Source organism: Carassius auratus, chromosome 26 (assembly GCF_003368295.1).
Source record: "Carassius auratus strain Wakin chromosome 26, ASM336829v1, whole genome shotgun sequence".
In the NCBI taxonomy this organism is placed as follows: domain Eukaryota; kingdom Metazoa; phylum Chordata; class Actinopteri; order Cypriniformes; family Cyprinidae; genus Carassius; species Carassius auratus.
The window spans coordinates 12,327,438-12,343,840 of record NC_039268.1 but is presented as its reverse complement, the minus strand read 5'-3'; the positions used below and the strand labels follow the sequence as shown (position 1 = coordinate 12,343,840).

Here is a 16,403-nt window from a genome sequence, read left to right as displayed (position 1 = left end):
ATGTGTTAGCTGTGGAATGAAATATCTGATATTCGGATTGTCAAATACATGCAAGTGGAAGTGTATTGTTGTTTAAACACCTTTATAACGATGCGCAATATAATTTTATAATTTTTTAAAAGTGGAATGTAGGCCTATTTTTACGTTTGCACGTGACTGTTTTGAACCCGTGTTTCCCTGTGTCCGACCCGACCCGCACCCGTATCCGACACAGTTGGATATTTTTCACCCGTTTCAGCCAAATTGGCGGGTACCCGAACCCGTGCAGGACTCTAATATAAATGTTGCCTTAGCATCTAACTGAAAAAAAAGCTTACATTGAAATACTAAATTATTAAAACAGATGAAAACCTGAAAAAAAACCGGCATATAAAATTATTAAAATGTTACAATTTAAATAAACTGAAAATATTCAATTTTATAATAGTACATAAATAATACTAAAATAGGCTAGTATGATCCTAAATCAGTCAAAACCTGCCCTTTTGATCAACTACCCATTGTTTAAATGTGTTCGACGCATTAATTCTGCTCTTTTGATAGCATCTGGAGTCACAGTGCCATGCGCACTGTGCTTTTAATAATAATAGACACAAAAGCGGCCCTATCTGCCGTCACATGTCTAATTAGTAGCTGATGGTAAATGATGAAGTAAACACATAAAAAGCACGAATCTCACGTCTCCATGTTGTCTCCCTCAAGGATGGTCTGGACGGGAAGGTAACCCATGCGAGGATGCTTGGCAAAATAGCGCTTTGTCCTGAACTTATTCTTCAACACCTTGGCAAAGTCTCTCACGTCCTCTCCTGACGTCGTCTGAAGTAAAGGGACACAAAAAGTCATAACTCGTACTTTAATCTTAAAACACACTGACATTGCCAGATACAAAACTTCCAATGCAATGCTATGAAGGCAAAAAGCAAAAACCTACTGGTGTGCAATATTCAACCATAGGGTACTGCATCTTGTGACCTTTGGCCACTCTGCCAGAAAAGAAGCAGCTTTGGCAGATATCATAGTTAAAGTGCTTTAAACTTCGGTACCTGTAGAGACCAGACACAAACAGTGAGATCAGTGTTGAAGTCTTTGCCAAAACATTCTGGATCTGAAGGGACATGCATGTAAGGTTATTTCCGGGAAAAGTGTAGTTGCGTCTTGATCCTCCAGGTGGAGCTGTTCCCTGTTCTCTCATCCTCTCAATAGAGAGCATATAACAATCCTTTTGCTGGATTCTAATAGTATAATAGTCATTCTAAGAAAAAGGACAAATTCTCCAAAAATAAATAAATAAATAAAATGATTTCATGATTTACATACACAATACATACACTTCCATTCAAAAGATTGGGGACGGTAAGTTTTTTTTTTACTTCTATTCAGCAAAGATGCATTTCATGCATTAAATGTACATTACAAAAGATGTGTTTTTTTTGTTTTATACAAAAGATTACTTCAAATAAAAACAGCTTTTTTGAATTTTATATTTATAAAAGTGTCTCTACAAAAAATATTAAGCAGCACAACTGTTTTCAAAATAGATGATAAAGAAATAACACAAATACCAAATCAGCATATGAGAATGATTTCTGAAGGATCATATGACAGAAGACTATTTCACAGAAATAACATTTTAAAACAGATTAAAATAAAATACACTTATTTAAAGTTTTAATATATCATTATACTGTATTATACCTTGTCTTATTTTTGACCAAATAAATGCGACTCTGATTAGCTTAGGATATATCTCTATATTTTTTTTTAACATTTTGATCAATCTGATAACTTTTCTATTCTAACAATGCAAAGCAGTGTATATAGATGCCTTTTATAATTTTTAGCATTGTTTTCCCATGCTATCCATGATCTTATTCATTGGAAATTCGATTGAAAAATTTGTTAAACAGTCAAAAAATCTCACGAAAAGACAAACTAATGCTTCATAAGACATGGAAGAAAGTAAATAGGGTCATGTTGATATCATGCTGAATTCAAAGTGGAATACATGAAAATACTTTATGCAAAGAACTAGAACTACAGTGTTCTCCCACCAATAATAATGAGAAAAAAAACAGTGCAGCTTTCCAAGCCTCAAAACAGACCAAGTTATTCTTTTTCAAAGTCTGCCTTGAAGTTTGGTGCAATGCTTAATAATGCACACACACACAAAAACTGCTGATACTTTTAAAGCACCTGAGGCCGAATCAGTCATTCTGAATAATAGCACTAAAGAAAAGGTCCATACCTGAAGCCAATAATAGGACATTCCTTACAAATGTTGCATTTAGCCTGGTGCTTTGCTGTCTCAGCGGCCGCCACACGGTGAAGGACAGGAAGCCAAACCATCGACTGAGGTTCTAAACGCATCCAGTCCAGGAAGACTGAAGCCTCAAGCTCTGGTTTGTTATTGGCCTTCATATCAGAGCGAAAGAAGATCAACTCAGGAAACGCAGAAAAAGTGCTTATTCCACAGTAACCTGTTCATGAATGAAGACGGTGGTTACTTACAAACTGAAAGCAGCTGCGCACGCTGGGCTCGATATTGCTCCCTCCGAAAGACGCCACCTCACCCAGCTGTCTGGGGATCTGAATGGCGTCGTGCAGAAGGAGGCCGAGGCGCCGCTGGTCACAGAAGCCTGTGGCACTGGCCACCTCTCGGAATAAAACTAGAGAGTACAGGAAGAAATTTCTCACTCTGAAGTGTAACTAAAACACTTGATCTAAAAGCCATCAATTGCTGTGCGGTTGCTAGGTGGGTAAACATTTATTTCTGAGCAGCTGTTGTATTACACCTCGTGTTATATACTCGAAACGAGCAAACTCCAAAGCTTTACAACTGTGTTTACTACAGCAGTGCTATTAACAAGCAAACAATGACATCATACTACAAGGCACGTAAAACACCTGAGAGAGCTGTAAACCGCTAGCAGTACAGCTCCATAAACCAAGTGAATATCTTGGCTCTTACTATGGCTTACAGACAGAACAGAAAGAAAGAAGCACATAAGAGAAGCAGAAAAACTTACATCTGTACTTATCTTCAAGGTGAGCTTTGCACAAACAGATTATTCCTGTTTTGAAGGATAGGGTACGAATCTTTCCGGCTCGTCCTCTGCAGTAAAAAATAAAAAAAAAATAAGATGGGGACAAATGACTAAAGCAAGACCGTCATTTGCTCTCTGTTCTGCAGATAAAGATCAGAAACAAAGTACTCTCAATGTTTCTGCACCATAAGTTGGTAAAATATACAGTACTGCTGTTAAAGATATTGTTTAATGTTTTTTTTTTTTTTGTGCACCCAGGGTACAGGAAGGGTTTTTCAAATCAAATTCAAGACATTAAGACGTGTTTTTCGCACAAAAAAAAATACAATTAATATCATACGTCCAACACAGAACAAACCCGTGATTAAAAAAAAGTGTATTCTCTTTTATATAATTAAACAGGCTGGGGCACTTACTTAATGAGGATTTAATGCCATTTATATCAGCAAAAAGTTTAAAATAATCAAAACACGCTTTATTCAGTCTGTATTTAAAATGGTTTATGTACTACCATATCAATACATACTAATTAGAGGATGATTTAAATTAGATTTTGCAGATATGGTAATAATGTGCTTTAAAAAAGTATTGTTTAGACACTAGTAAAATCTATATACTGAATATGTTAAATATAGTTTTAGTCTTTTCTTTCTGTGATGGGGTGGTGCAGAGGGACGCTTTCCTACAACATCTTTCAAATCAAACACAAAAGAGTAAAAAGTCATAATTCTTCAACGGTAGCATTAATGCACTGTATTTATTGAAACCGTGAGCCTGAAGAATGGCGCCACATTTTGACTTTGAAACATTAAATCATGGCCTTTTGAAATTGAACCTTAAAACCTCTTAAAATGACAACTTCATTATTTATACCATTTAAGACTTTTAAGGCTTTAAAAATAAATTTAAGAGTTTTTAAGGACGCACAGATACCATGTCAACACCCCATCTTCTTTAAATAACAGCTTTGCAAGACTTAGAATGAAAACAACTCCAATGCTTTTCTCTGGGTTTACTCTGGGGGGCAGACAGGGGGTCTTCTGTGGAATCTACCACCTCCATGTACAAACACTGCATGATTTATGGCTCAGTGTGATCCTACGAAGAAACATGCTGAGAACTGACTTCAACTCCAGCTGATGCTCTCTGACTCATATGTTCAAAGATTTAATGGATTAGTTCACCCCAAATGTAAAACGCTGTCATCATTTACTCAACCTCATGTTGCTACAACCTCACACGACCTTCTTTCATTCATGAATTTTAATGATGCAGTGCAGCAAGGACATTCTTCAAAATATCTCTCTGTTTACTTTGCACAGAAGACAGCATGTCATGATTTGGAATGACATGGAATGAATGATACAATTTGAACTTGAGCTATTGGTTAACAAATAATAAAATATGGTTGAACATACGTATCATAAACGTTGAGCAGCCAGTTGAGACACATATCCACACACAGAGGCACATTAACCAGGCTGCTGTGCTGCTGCTCCATGCGGTCGTAGATGCTGGTCAGACAGTTGATCACTTGCATGATGTCCATGAATTGTTCGTTCTGTTTCAGATTGTGCTGCTCAAAGGCCTCACAGGCTGCAGACATGCCCAGAAGATCCACTGTGCACAAAAAAAAAAAAAGTGTTGCAATGCTGTTTCTTGGTTTTAGACAAAAGGAGGAATATTTTAGCTCTCCATCAAACTGAAAAAAGGCATATTGTGGACTTACAGCAGAGCGCTTTCTGCATTCGTCTGAGCTTCATCGCCGTCCTGTATGCCGAGAACCGGACGTTGTTGAGATCCGCTGTTTAGTGGCAAATGTTCATTTTAGCAAACCGGTCATGCAACATTTCATTACTGTCACAGTCTCAACACAGCATTTGACAATTTCTAATTATGATCTTATTTGTTGTGTTCTGAAAAACAGGCAGCAGAAACATCAAGCTAGTTTCATTCAATTATTTTCTGCATTTTAAGTACACTGATCAAACATGTTTCATCTAACAATCTGACATTTTATTCAAGGGCAATTATGCTACCACATAGATTCAAACACTGCAAAAGTGGGAGGTATAACTACTTCAAATTAGACTTGAGAAATATGGTTCAGCCTTTCAATTTTCTGTACACCAATAGTATTATTTATAACATGATTTTACATTAATCATTATTTTACAGCCACTGTTGCCAAGAGTAAACATGAAAACGCTAAATATACACTTATTACATCCTTGCTGAATAATTACGAAAACATTTTAATATACAATAAAATCCCACATGAATATTTCCATTAACAGTTTTGCATGACAACAGTATTAAAAAATTGATAATGAAATGACTATTAATATTCAGTTCAGCCATATGCACATCAGATCTGAATCAGGCGTACCTAATGACTGGTACAGTTCTGCCATCTTTGGGTGGTCCCAACATGTTGTTTGGGTCTGGTGACTGAAAGCAAAAACATGATTAAATACAATAAACACTAGCCTACCTCTGTCTGAAAAAAACATACTTTATAATAAATACCAAATGATGCTATACAACATCCATAAATGTGCTTATGACTCATATTTAGTGCTAGAGACAGTGTCATCCATCTAGGGTGATACAAATTAAGACGAGGCCTTGAGTCATTTTACATCAAACAATAAATCTGTGTAGTCTTCAAACTCAAGAATACCCAAGTTATACTCTTCATCTTCAACAGATACTCAGATGCTTTTAAGAAATCCAATAATGTCAGATTATCATGACAATGGCTAAAAACATACTAACTGTAGTTTATTTACTCATCCTCATGTTGTTACTTGTGTTATTTTGTGGAAGACAGAATGTGAATTTAAAAGAATACTCTTGCCTGGCCATTATTTTCAGTACAGTGGAAGTAAATGAAAAATGGGGTGGTAATGCGAAAAAAAATGGCAGCATAAACATATCATAAAATCGGTCCATATGGAAAACAACTGTAGCAATTCTAGGATACCGTCATGCTGTTACATACTTTATAGCCTCCATTTCTATTTCACTTTCATTATATTGAAAATAATTATCAGAATGTTCTTCAAAAACATCCCTTTTATGTTCCATGGAAAAAAAGTCCCACATGAAAAAATGACAGATCTTTCATTTTTGAGTGAAAGATGCCTTTAAGGAAATGAAAAAAAAAAACGAGTTGAAAGGGACTTTTATGTTGTAATGTGTTTTCCCTAGCAATATAATGCATATGTTTTTAAAAAACAAACATTTTGTCACATTATGCCAGAGGTTAAGGTCTCTTGAGTAAAGAAGACTGAATAGGCAATGTGCCAAAACTAAACAAAGTTACGCAAAGAATTGTGGGCATGTTCATGAAACTCACTAAACTGCAACTTATCCCAATTAATAGTGCTCCTGCAGCATGTTCATTTGGCAGTGACTGAAAACATTTAAAGACTGTTGGAACTTAGAGTCAAAAACTCATCTCGCAACTCACTTTATCTGATATTTCCCATGAATAAACAGTTTGAAGTCCATTGTTTAGATCCATGGGAATAGCTCTGAGCATCCGAGTTATTGTACTGGGTCGTCTTTGTATAAATCGTAAAAGAAAAGAGTTTCGATTTCTACATTCACAACAGTGCCTGTTTTGTTACAAGGGCTCTAAATGAATCCATTAGTGGAAATGCAATTTACACTACTGAGATGCCTTGTTTTGAAGTGTTGCTATGGACCGGGATGTTTTTGTGATTTTGGGTTGAAGCCAGCCAAGCAGCTCAGCAGAATTCTAATAAGCTCGAGAAACTTCAAAACTAATAAATTATACCCAGACCCTACAGTGCTTTTAGTAGGAAGAAACACAAACTGGGGTTCCAACCACCAACAAAAATGAGATGAAAGTGAACTTCCAAGCATTGTTTTTCAGAAGAAATATTTTTGGAAAAAGTCAAAGAGGTCGGAATGAAAGTATGAAAGGATTTTAAAAAAAGGGGTTGCAAAAAACACCAGTGTCTCTGAAATGCAAACATTATGGCGTGGAATCACTTTTAAAATGGGCCACTAAAAAAGTACCATAGCAATCTTTGTTAGGTATACTGCTAACCTGGAACCCCTGTGAAACATTTATCTGAACTAACAATAGAAATTATATTTCTAATACACATATTGCTATACTCAAATTTAATAAATATTAGAGTAATACACTGTATAGGTTTACTAGCCGGTTTACAACAGTGAGACTAATGTAAGCCTTCTAGCTCCTTAAACTCAATCGTGAAATCATTTCAGCAGTTTTTAAATAAACACATGAAATCAGACTGAACTCGTGTGAATGGCCTTATGAACTGCTCTGAATTCATCAAAATGCATAGATTGATGCCATGCATATAACTATTAATTTGTTCTCCTCACAGTCACTTTTAACAGAAAGGAAAAAATACTTTAGATTTGTTACGACAACAAATGCATTATGCACACATTTAATAATAGTTTGTTATACATAAATAAATCTAGATTGCCTGCTTTAAAACAGTATTCTTTGTGAAAAGTTCTATACCTGTACAAATAAAACTAAAATAGCCCTATCTATCTATGTCTTCTCAGGTTTGAAATTTCATAGAAAAAAGCTGTCAGCTAAATACAGAGAAATAGAACATATCACATAGTAGGCTACATAATAAACTACAAATCAATATTTTAGGGTCGGCAAGATGTTTTTGTTTAATAAAAGTCTTATGCTCACTATTAAGCATGCACTTTAAAAAAATGAAATCAAATAATGGTTTTCATATTTTAAAATGTCATTTATTCTTTTGATGGCAATGCTGAATTGTGAATTTCTCTGGTGTCAAATGATTCTTCAGATATCATCCTAATATCCTGATGAATCTACTTAACATTTTAGTGGAAACTGATTCTTTGATGAGTAGAAAGTAAACAAAAAAAGATTAACATTTAACAATGCAAAAACCTTACTGTCACTTTGGATCAATTAAAAAAGAAAAAAATCTCATCTGAATAAAAGCACTAGAAGCTATTCAGATTCTAAAGTATTAATAATAATAAAAACAAAACTTACTGACCCCAAACGTTTGAATGGTAGTGTATGTATAATTACAAAAACATCAACAACATGTAGTACAATGACTCAACAAAAGCCAATTAAATAATTAAAATGCATTTAGGAAACATGATGTCTATATCATGCTTAATATTTCTTCTGAAGAGGTATAATAAGTTTCTGTACACATCATAATATATAGGTCTATCCGTCTTCATATTTTAGGAATGGAAAATCTTTGACATCAAAAAGTTTGAAAACTACCCTACACAATGTTTGGGCACCACAGGCAGCTCTCTGTCAGTATCTGGCAGCGCCCTCTAGTTTCAGGTAGTCTCGGTAGAGCATGCCAATGGCCTGATGGCAATTTTCCCACTGAGATCTCCATACCTGCACATCTCAAAGCTGTGCATGAGCGGAAGTATAGCAGTAATGTGGGTTTGGACAAGGAGGAGGAATGCCCACCTACATACATGCATGCATGCATCTAACAGCACAGGGTACCCACACAAACACCCATCACGTAGACATCTCTAATTGTGGCTCCTGGTTATGGTTGAATGCAAACGCAGTCGTAAGTATGTGGTTAAAACCAAAACAGTGATCTTCTGTGTGGCGTAACGTTAACTTATTGAAAGCACACGAATATGGAGGAGTCTGAAAGGCCAAGCCTCGCTATCAACATAAGGATTTCCAATCAAATACAGCTCAAACACATACATGACAATATGAACGCCGCTTTAGGTTTATCAATCTGCATGCTGCAAGAAAGGCACAGCAGGAACATCAGGAACTATCGATGTGTTTTGCATTGGAAAAATAAACGAATCAAGCGCTGAACGGGCATTTAGCTAATACGAGGACATCCCCGGCTGCCCTGGCTCCATGTAAAACCCGAACAAGCACCTGCTAAGCTGTAACGTTAAAGAAAACGAGAACAGCAAAGAAGCAGCGGCTATACGGCAGATGGGCGAATGCAAAACTCCTCGGCGTCCTCTACTCGCACGAGCCGACATTTATTTGGGTCTGCACTGCACTTACTTTCTCAAGTTCTCCCTCATCTCGCCTCTCAGTAATCGGCGAATCCAAAGTGTGTATTTTTAAAATCCCGACGACTCGACTCGACGACTGTTTGGGGCGAATCACCTCCGCGGTGTTCCCACTCTACAGGGGAAAAAGCATCCGACTTCCCTGCGATCTCCCTCAGCCAGAGTGGCTCAGACGAGGAGGAGCTTTTCCTCCAGCTCCCTTCCCCCTCTAACTCATTCTCTCTCTCTCTCGCTCACTACAGGCTGTGCCTTAAAACCTAGCATGCCGCCTACCTAGACCGCATTTTAGGGTATCGCTTTGGAAATCGTTTAAATAAAGAAATCCGACAAAATACAGATTCTTAAAATGCTGGAATGTAACGCGCCTATTATGCAGTCGGTTCAAACGCGCTGGTGTGATTCGACTAGTTGTCCGTGCAATGTTCGAACGCCTACTCAAGTGATCTTCTGAACTTTAAAATGATATAACAAATGCTTAATTAACCGTTTAAACTAGAGGCTGATGCTTAAAATGCTCGAATAAATCATTCAAATGTACTGATGGTTTCCATAATGTAATCAAACGTGCAATAACGTGAAGCAATAAAAATCGAACCAATAAAACGGAAGAAGCTAAAATCAAATGGTCGAAAAAAATTTAAAGTTGGACTATGATGGTCAAAAAAATGCTCAATTAACAATCTACGATGAAAATATGTGAATGAATGGAATGTTGCAGGAGTGTTGAACACTGCACTCAACTATTTGGCGAATCACATCGTCGAACGTTCGAATCTAACATTATGTGAAAATAGTTAAAACATGATGCCTAAAATGTTTTAATGGAATGTTCTAATGCTCCTATTATGATAAATTCCACGTTCGAGTGTTACCGGGATTTGCCAAATTGTTCAATGCAACGTTTGAACACTCTTCATGCAATAAAATGCTCAAAAAGCCTAATCAACTGCAATCTCGCCATTAATCATGAGGTATGCTTGAATTAAATATTAACATTCTGATGATTTCCATAATGCTCAGATCAGACGTCTGAGAGAAAAAAACCTTAGCCTATGGTCACCATTCTTGAATTAAATAGTCTTTGTGAAATAAATAAACAAACAAATTAATAATGTCTGGATCCAATATTCAAACATATCTATGATTTAAAAAAATAAATAAATTTCTAGGTAAGGCAGGCAGTTCACTGGGATTTGAGACACAACCGCTCATGTGGAAATGATCAGTATTTACGGTCTTGTCCCCAGAGAGCTAGATGGGTTATTTATTCTCTGACAAAAGCTGGTGCTACAGTGCTGGAACCTCATTTTATTAGGCTTTGCATAAATTCTAAGTAAATTGTGATCCACATAATATGCAATAATTTGCTTAGTTTGCTTAATGTATTGGATGGGATGGAGTTCATGAAGTGTATGAGTAAAAAGCCTATAAAAAGTTTATGGTTAAAATATTTCATTGGATAACACTTTTCATAATAACTTTCATTACTGACATTAATGAACATTTAGATCATCACTGTACATATATATAATTGTCACGAAACTTGGATTCATACGTATATTTCATATAAATGAGTGAATGAATTACTGAACTGTTAAGCGTTAATGTTTGTTGATGACTTATTAAAGTTATTATAAAGTGATCCCCTTTATTGTCCTGCAGCTTATCATATGCAATAGGCTGGAAATCTGACTGCAAGTACTGCTCTGCTTGACCTGCATTAATGACATTCATAATCTATGACAGCATCATTAAGAGTCAGTTCTCCCCTACTTGAATTCAGATTCATGCACTGCCATGAGCATAAATGCTGCCCTGAATTTGTATTCTGTAAAGATTGAATGAAATACTATATGCCAAGCGAGTGAGTAATTACATGTATTACATGCTGGGGGGTTTCAGCTTGGTTGTTTCGAACTGATCTGTTAACCACATAATCACATGACCATTTCTGAGGATGATATAGATTTTAAGCCACACAAGTGATGACATCTCCATGCTGGAATGACTCTTATTATAAGCCTATGTGCACTAATGTCCAGGAGTGTGGTGTCAATAAGAGTTTTTTTACTATTAAGAATTTTTCAGAAGAAGACTCTTATGCTCACCAAGGCTGCATTTATGTTATCAAAAATACAGTAATATTGTTTTTTTTTAAATAATTTAGAATAACTTGTGTATGTTGATATATATTTTTAATGAAAATAATCCTTGTAGGACAAAGTTGAAATTTAGGCAGTGGTTACCCCAATCTTCAGTGTCACATGATACTTCAGAAATCATTCTAATATTCCAAATTGATGCTCAAGAAACATTTCTCATTATTATCAATGTCGGAAACCGTTGTACTGCCTAATATTTTTGTGAAAACAGTGATAGATTTTTTTCAATCTTCTTTTATGAGGACAAAGTTCAAAAGAACAGCATTTATTTGAAACACAAATCTTTTGCCACATTATGAATCACTTTTATTGTCACTTTTGATCAATTTAATGCAACTTTGATGAATAAAACTATTCATTTCTTTAGAATATCTTACTGATCCTAAACTTCGAACATTATTGTATGTAGGTTATTGTAACTTGTAAGCCAGACAAGTGGGATGAGATGTGCCAGTGTAAGTTTTCCTCTAGGCAAAGAAAAGTCAGATAGAAGTGAAAGCAATACTCATAATTATATTGCAGGATGTCTGCTATAGTATCTACTGGAACAAGAAGAATCTATATCATATAGCTATGGAACATAACTTCTAAGCTCTGCATGTCGGGGCATATACTGACATTTTTGAACAATTCAATAAGGCCTTATTTTGCAAAACATTATTGACACATTCATAAATAAGCCATCAGGATTGAAATACAGAATATACTGTAATATATCCTGCATTTTGATGTAAAACTTGCTATCACCATTTGTTGAGCTACTAACAACTTTTTCTCACAGGTACTATTTAGGGAGAAAATGCTTCATTTAATAACTCACCACTAACCTATAGGCTCAAATAATATACATGCTTTTATACATGTTTGAATATAGGTATATTTTGACCTTGGATGAGATTGCTCTGACATTAAATTAATTCTAGAAACTTTGAAAAGCATTTCTACATTGCAAAAATAAATAATAATATTCACCAGTCATTTTACCTGTACGCTGTTTAGATTTATAACTACACAAATTTATGTATCACTTATTACAAAGAGCAAAAATATATGATTGGTTATCTGTATGAATGCAACATTTCTATTTGCATTTTTATGTAAAGTATAGAACATTTAAATGGAAACTGGCAAACTTCCTGGTTTAATACGAAGAACAGTATTTCTGAGACTTGCTCACTCAGTCATCTGTGCGCACAAGTTCTTAGCTGTGATGCATGCTGCTACATGCATTGGCAGAGCCTAATTTATCATCTCAGATTATTCTGCACAAATTTTCCAGGGTGATATCTCTGTTCGGAAAAAAGGTCATGGAAAATCACTTTTCTTTTGTAGTCTGCCGCCAGCTGTGATATATTTCTTAGTCAGGGAGCTTTCATAGTGTTCAAAATTCAATTTGTTAATTCAGTGTGGACCTTGAATGTGTCTGACTTCAACATGTGGGCTGAGTTTGGGAAGACTTACTTGATATAGTAGGGCACATTGTTGGGCGAAATAGAGCGTTCAAGAGGGCTTTCAACGGACGCTGTGTGCAGAAAAGAAAACCCATTCATGTTACCTTAATTTCTAACACTTCTTCATTTGGTACATGACACATTTTATGTACAGTAACTGACTTGACAACTAAATACACTGGATTGGTTTATAAGTACAATGTAATGACATTTCAGTACATAATATTGCAAAAAGGAACAACAAAAACTCTCACCATGTAAGAAATCCTGAGACTGCGGCCCCAAGTCCTTATAGACTGTGGTCAGCTGGGTCAGATGTTCCTCGATGGAGATCTAAAAACCACACAACAGACAGAAAAGGGGGACTAGAATTAATAGCTGCAATTTTAGTATGATTTTATTATTTATAACATTTTGAATTAGCTTGAGTTTTCATTTTAATTTAAACTTTTCTGATTTCATTTTGTCGATTTAATTAAACAGTTCTATTAAGTTCTTGATTTTTCCCAGTTTTAGTCATGTTGTAGCTTCATGTAGCTGCCAAGGCAACATTTTTAAGTTTACGTTTTTGAGTTACTATTTTTATTTTATTTTAGGTTTTCGAAAAGTTTTTCAGTATTTCAATTAACGGAAATGATTTTTATAAGTTTTGATTGACAATAACAACACTCACAGAAGGAAACAATGACAGCAATGGACAATAAAACCATTTTAAAAGAAACCTATTATACAAAACATTTTTTTCTTTAGAATATTTCATCAGGATTGTTATTATGTTTCCATCCTACTTCCATTTATTAAATAATGCCTTTCTGTGTCCTTTGTCAAATGTCTGAAGGACGGATCATTTTTGTGATCTGCTTGTTGCATCTATTGCTGACATCTACACCTTTCTACATCTTCCCAAAGATTGAAACGTATTTTTTGACTCTTTTTGTTTCAGAAACTTAATCTCTGACCTGACTAGATTTATAGATAGTTGGTCCATTGGAATGAATTTTATTTAAAATGTAACATGAAATCAAAACTACTGTTTTCTAACTTTATTCTCAACAATTAACTGGTGCATGTTCTTCCAAATGAATACTAGTTTGTCCATGTAAACCTCAAAATGTAACACCTCGCTTTTCATTTGAAACAACAGTCCTTTCTGCTGATGTCACTAAGCCCATGTTGGCTACTTGATCATGTTAACCAATAGCCAAATAGCTATTTAGGCATTGTTTTGGCATAATCGCTCCATATAGGCATGGGACACTCAATCAGTTCCAAATGGATCAAATCAAGTCCCTCTTTTCTTGTTAAACATGGCCTTTTGCTTGAAAATACATTGAATTTACATTGACTTTAAATAAGAAGAACAATGATGGATACCTGCAGGAGCCTCCACCTCATGTTGAGGTCATCAATTCTGCTCAGGTTGTCTGGAGAAAGTTGAATGTCAGGTGGTCTAAATGTGGAAGCCAGTTGGTTCACCTGATTTACATTATCCTGGATGGGAGCTGTCTCCTCCTGGAACACCTGGGAAAATACATAAAATATTGATGCCTTTTGGCTAAAATGCTAAATATATATATATATATATATATATATATATATCATGGTATAAACATGTTACTCCAAGGTGCTTCAAGTAATACCATGGTATTGCCACAGGACATATTTAAAACGTTCTTATCACTTCTAAATTGTACCATGAGAGGAGGACACCAACCTTTACTCTTTCGATGTGGTTTTGCAAATCATCTATGAGCAGGTCCCCAACAGGCTTCCAAGAATTCTTCACGGTCTCAGCCTGCCGCAGCTTGAAGTCCAGCTGATCCTGGGCATCCTGGAGCTCCATCAGCCTTTCCATGGCCAGTTCCAGCTGTTGCTGCCAGTCGACGCTAGCTGCACCCAGATTCTTCCATCGCACCGTTACATCCTCCACTTCTTTACGCAATATGCGGCCCACATTTTGAACCCTCTCTTCAGGACTTACATCTGGGTGGCAAACAATAAGTATAATACAGGTTATAGCATCTGGAATTTCTTGTACTGGGCGTAAGTGTAAGGAGAGATTTCGTACCCTTTTGTCCAGGCCTCTGTTTCAGACCTTCACGAGGAATCTCAGCGATGAAGGTTTTAGCATTGTCCAGCGTTCCATTGATTACTGGTTCTTTGGCACCCAATTCCCTTCTGAAGCTCTATGAAAGCATGAGGACTTGCTATCAACAGTACTGTATGTCATAAGGAGGGGATGAATATTTCTGCAACTTTAGCACATATGCGAAAACCTGCATCTTTTTCACATACTGTACACCCCCTGCAGTCACACTTAACCAGGTGCTTTTTGTGCTGCTATAGAGATGCCTCATGCATATTTAAATTAATCCATTGTCATTCCTTCCTGGGCAAACATGCCTACTTCCTATGCAAATAGGGCTCATTATAGAATACACTGAATTCACAAATATCAATACAGCAGGATGCAATTAACACAGTACGGTTTACAATGTTTGCGTACATTTTTTAGTGATCCTTGTGTAAAAAATTGTACTGCTCAGATCTTTCAGCCATATTTCTGGGCACATTTCCATGCAATACAAACAATACAAACTGTCACTAACTGTTTCTATATCATAAAATGATATGCATAATTCCTTCAAAAAACCAGGTGCTAAAATAATGCAGATGTTGCACGCCAGTGTTGTTACCTAAAACAACAAAAATATATATAAAAAAAAAAATATAATGTTTAAATACTAACATTACTAAAACTGAGATCAAAATAAAGCTAAATAGAAATATTAAGAAATGATTAAACATGACAAAATTAAAACAGAATATAATTTTTTTTTTTTTTTTTATGAATACTATAATATTATATAAATAATCCTAAAATAACAAAAATCCCATGGGACACTTTCAGTGGACGCATTTCATTCATTATTGTTTTTATGAGCAAACAAAACTTAAAAATTATATTATCTCTACCATTACAATAAAATATATAATAATATCTGTAAGATATAAAAGAAAGTTGATGATTATTATTTTATTATTTGTGAAAATGTTTCTGTTTTGCATTTTTCTAATTGTAATAAAATATATTATTCTTAATTATATTATTTGAAAGGAAAGTTGAATTGATAATTGTCACTTTTACATGAATTACAGCAACATTTGAGTTACATGAAGTCCACAAGTCTAGGTAATGATATTAATAATAATGCATTTTATTTATAATGCTCTTTTTTCCATAAACACAGCACTACAACAGCAAATACAAGTGAAATTACGGGACTGCAAAATTGAATACAATTGAAATAAAAACCTCATGTTTGTTCAAGTTATGATTTTAAAATCATCCAAACAGAGTCCTGTTTCTCAACAGACACAAAAAATGCGACCTTTTATGAACCTTAGTTCAACACCATATATTTAATATGCAAAATGTACACCACGTTTCTGTTTTCAAACTTTATTTCCAAATAAGAGTGGGAAAATAAATTCTAGGTTTTCATTTGCTCAATTTATTTAACAGTTTGCAAAAACTTTGTTCAATTCAATTTGTGCTGAGACTTTCTTTGCAGCTCTTACACACACGCCAGTTTACTTCCCAGTTAACTGCACCTGAAGAGTGTGAAAGTGACTCATGCTCACTAAGCTCCCTACAT

The 16,403-nt window shown here is 35.3% G+C and overlaps 1 protein-coding gene across 3 annotated transcripts in view; it reads right to left on the bottom strand.

Moving 5' to 3' along the window:
- The window catches only part of LOC113044349 (dystrophin), an 88,182-nt gene that overhangs the window by 5,465 nt on the left and 66,314 nt on the right, over nt 1-16,403 (bottom strand). For 2 of the 3 annotated variants that reach the window (XM_026204268.1, XM_026204269.1), the window contains exons 58-70: nt 14,813-14,930; nt 14,459-14,727; nt 14,119-14,265; nt 12,999-13,077; nt 12,755-12,815; nt 5,434-5,495; nt 4,774-4,848; nt 4,463-4,664; nt 3,027-3,112; nt 2,509-2,666; nt 2,246-2,412; nt 932-1,043; nt 680-816 (exon numbers count right to left, since the gene is read on the bottom strand). In XM_026204268.1, the coding sequence (XP_026060053.1) occupies nt 680-816; nt 932-1,043; nt 2,246-2,412; nt 2,509-2,666; nt 3,027-3,112; nt 4,463-4,664; nt 4,774-4,848; nt 5,434-5,495; nt 12,755-12,815; nt 12,999-13,077; nt 14,119-14,265; nt 14,459-14,727; nt 14,813-14,930 (1,673 nt within the window). Of the gene's footprint in view, nt 1-675; nt 817-931; nt 1,044-2,245; nt 2,413-2,508; nt 2,667-3,026; nt 3,113-4,462; nt 4,665-4,773; nt 4,849-5,433; nt 5,496-9,123; nt 9,458-12,754; nt 12,816-12,998; nt 13,078-14,118; nt 14,266-14,458; nt 14,728-14,812; nt 14,931-16,403 lie in introns of those variants that run through there. The other variant, XM_026204270.1, reaches the window with a different exon arrangement.